The sequence below is a fragment of the Carassius auratus genome, unplaced genomic scaffold (genome assembly GCF_003368295.1).
Source record: "Carassius auratus strain Wakin unplaced genomic scaffold, ASM336829v1 scaf_tig00215646, whole genome shotgun sequence".
Lineage (NCBI taxonomy): Eukaryota > Metazoa > Chordata > Actinopteri > Cypriniformes > Cyprinidae > Carassius > Carassius auratus.
Window position 1 is genome coordinate 88,723 of NW_020528179.1, and position 3,778 is coordinate 92,500.

General features: G+C 40.7%; 1 protein-coding gene across 1 annotated transcript in view; it reads right to left on the reverse strand.

Annotated features, from left to right (window-relative positions):
* Positions 1-2,005: 2,005 nt before the first annotated feature.
* Positions 2,006-3,778, reverse strand: part of prr13 (proline rich 13) — a 14,047-nt gene continuing 12,274 nt past the window's right edge. The window contains exons 3-4 of the mRNA XM_026260846.1: positions 2,827-3,191; positions 2,006-2,635 (exon numbers count right to left, since the gene is read on the reverse strand). Of these exons, the coding sequence (XP_026116631.1) occupies positions 2,591-2,635; positions 2,827-3,191 (410 nt within the window). The 3' untranslated portion in view covers positions 2,006-2,590. The remainder of the gene's footprint in view (positions 2,636-2,826; positions 3,192-3,778) is intronic.

Genomic DNA, 3,778 nt, shown 5'->3' on the forward strand with positions numbered 1-3,778 from the left:
TTTTGGTCCAAAAATTAATAACTCTGTCTTATTCGAATTTAATTGGAGAAAATTATTTGTCATCCAATCTTTTACATTTTTAACACACTCTGTTAGCTTAGATAATTGGGAAGTATCCCGCGCATGCGTTACACCTTCTATATCATTGTTTCCTCAACACACGAGAGAGCCGAGGTTGATTCCACACACTCCTAAAAGTAAAAATTCATTTAATTAAAATTAAATAATTGAAATGAATTATTATACTGTGCATAAAAAATTACAACTATGCATTTGCGATGACGTAAGGTGACTGCAAACATACCTTGTTTCGATAAAACTATTGAGTGTGAAAGAAGACAAACGCTGCGCTTGGGCTCAGACGCAACAAACAAGCCCAGTGTGAAAGCCCGGTTACTCTTCTTCTCCTCCCCGTCGGGTTTACCACCATACAGTCTACCATAGACAGTAAAAGAAATGGACACAGTGACCCCATTGGATTCAACGGAGAAAAATGAAGTTTAATTAGAAGAAAAATTAGAAGCATGCACTTCCTGGGGGTCTTCTTCTTCTTCTTCTTAAGGTTTTATTGGCGGTTGACAAGCAACAAAAATGGTGTATTACCGCCACCAACTGGTATGGAGTGTGGATCAAAATGACATTTTATATCCTCTCATACAAATTATTTATTCTAAGATACTGAAAAATAAAACTATAACATTCATTTCCAGATTTATTTTGTAAAATATCCCCTAAAATAAATCACATTTTTATTTTTCTTAATTTTTCTATTAAAATCCTTCTTTCAAGTTCATATTTCTGACAGTATATCATAACATGTTCCACAGTTTCTTCTTGCCCACAAAATGTACCTTCCTGGGGGTCGAGCGTACTGTGCAGATTCAAACTGAGCTTGATGATGTAGATTTCAAGTGAGCAACCTGTAAGCCTTCTAATCACTGTGCCAAGAGAAATCTGAATCACCCACCGAATCTTGCAGAGAAGGCAAGCATGAACAGGAGCAAATTTTGGTAAGTATTCTGATTAATTATCTCCCTTGACTTTATGCCTCCACATCCCCCCGATAGCCTCATAGACAGTAAAAGATTGTCTGCGAGCTTCTCCTCCTGTCCATATGGTATTTTCTCTACTGTGCGCTGGTTATGACGCAATCGTTAGCCTTTTTTTTTTTTTTTTTTTTTTTAAACTGCTTCTACGGAACCATAACATAAGATACAAGGTAATAGAGTTTTATACATTTTCGTGTTTCTTTAGAAATAATTAATGGACAAATGCAGTCTTTAAACGCCTCAGATGTAAAGTTATTTGCTGTCAAAGTGACGCCAAAATGAATGGGAGTCAATGGAATGCTAACAGCAGGTGCGGGTCCGCTAGCCAATAAAATATGAAACCCTGCCCCCTGCAGTCTACGAGCACGACGTGATCTCTTCTTCTTTGGTGGTTTATGGCAGATGTCAGAGCAGCTTTGGTGCATATTCTGCCTCCTATTGGGATGAAGATTGAGGCGATAATATCAGAAGAGAGACGCAAAGAAAATAATACCCCCACTACCTTTCTTATATAACTTTCACAAAAAAAAAAAAAAAAAAAAAAAAAACACGGAACTTAATATTCTTTGTATGACCTGTTAAGTATATTATGCAAAGTTAAAGAATGTATGCCAACAGAAATTTTTTTTTTTTTTTCATTTCCCCTTCATATGCCATATAATTGATTATTACCTCCTCCACAGTTTCTGTAAGTCCACATTAATTGCTCTGAGCAGGACCATGTTCCCCATCATTAGAAGTGATTAGTTGAGAGCAGAATGACCGATTCTCAGACGAGAAACTACTGGATCTTCCTTTCCTTTGCCATAACTACAACTAGTTATTGTATATGACTCAGATCTTGTTAGATCTCAGCTCTCAGTGGATCATAATAATGTCATCGAACACTATTAAGAGATAAACAAGCAGAGCTGTGCGGATCTCAGGATTTGTTGGCAAAGTAACTAGATCAGGTGTTTCAATCTTCTTCTTGTTTTATTAAATGATTCTTCATTAGTCAACAGAGGTTCTGCAGTGATTCATCAGCATAGATACACCGCGAGTCCACAGATTAAATCTGCCTCATGATTACAATAATCAAGATCTAGCTCAGCTTCTCAATTATTAACTTTGATCAATACACTTTTACTGCTTCGGGAAGTAAAGAGCAATGTACAAAGAAGCAGGTTCAGAGTACTCAGGTAAAAATAAGTTTATCCAGGCAAACACTTCTTAATTTAACTGACATTTTCTAAATAAACAAAACAAAGAAAATTAAAGTAACTTCAATGCATAAAGTGAATTTGTTTAATTACAATTGTTTGTTCTCAGATAGAGGCAAAAGTCATTACAGTGTGCGAGTCAAGTTATAATGAATATGATCTACTCACAACCTCAGCTCATTAGTTATAGATCTTTAATTAAGAAAAGCATTCAGACTCATAGAAACACACATGTGCTTAAGTGCTATCCATCACTGCGTGTGTTTATCATGTTTACTGCCGCAGGGCTGAAGGGTGAATCAGAGAAACCCAGGCTGTGAATGTGTTCAGAGCTGCTCTTCAGTCCGAGTCACTGCTGCTGCTGCTGCTGCTGCTCGAGGAGTGCTGCAAAACCACAAAACACACAGCATTCAACAACAGTCTCCTGCCTGACAGTGTGAAGGATGCTGCATCAGTCCTGTACTACAGGGATGCTGCTGCTGTGACACTCAATCATAGAGATTTAATGAATGACATGGAAGTGTGATTTAGGGGATTTACTCCATCATCCTCTCATTGCCTGGTCTCACTCTCACCTTGCCGTGCTTCATGTGTTTATGCTCCTTGTTAGCTTTATGCCCTTTCTTCATCTTCTTCATCTTCTTGTGTTTCTTATGTCCAGGTGCGCTCATCCCGGCCGGGGGACCCCCATACTGCGGGATGGGGCAGGGGTGTCCAGCTCCAGGGAAGGGTGGATGCGGCCCAGCCGCGGCGGGGGGGAACGGGTGCTGGTACGGAGTGGTGTAAGGGATGGCTGTGGGCTGGTTCATGCCGGGCGGATAGATGGGGTTGGGTCCAGGTGGGTAGGATGGGATGGGCATGGCTGGATATGCTGGGTTTGGAGGGGCAGGATAGGCAGGATTGGGCGGCTGAGCGGCTGGAGGTCCTGCGTATGGAGGTCCTAGGAGACGAAAACCGCCATCACATGAATACACAGAAGGATTTAGAATAAAAAAAAAATACTCTGTATCTACAATGTGAAAATCACCTTCCTGCTCTTCCAACCCTGACTGTGTTCATAAAATGACAACAGATGATTATTAAACAGTATCATCCTATGGGCCCTTCTGTGTCGAAATCACCGTCCACTGTCATGTCTACTTACATTTTACTGTTTGACTGAAGAAAGACGATACTGGACAGTCGCAGCAGGTTGATCAGCATGAGGGCGAGTGAATGGAATTCAGTTTTTGCCTGAACCTTTATATTGGTTGACCCCCAAATTATAATTCTGTCATTAATTACTCACACTCATGTCATTCCAAACCCGTAAGACCCTTTCATGCTCACACACTCCCCTCTCTGCCCTCCTCACACACACACTCTCCTCAATTTGTCCTCCTCACACACACACACAAACTATCTCTACTCTCTCTCACACACACACACACACACTCTCTCTCCTCTCTCTCTCCTCCTCTCACACACACTCTCCTCTCTCTCCTCCTCTCACACACACACACACACTCTCTCCTCTCTCTGTCCTCC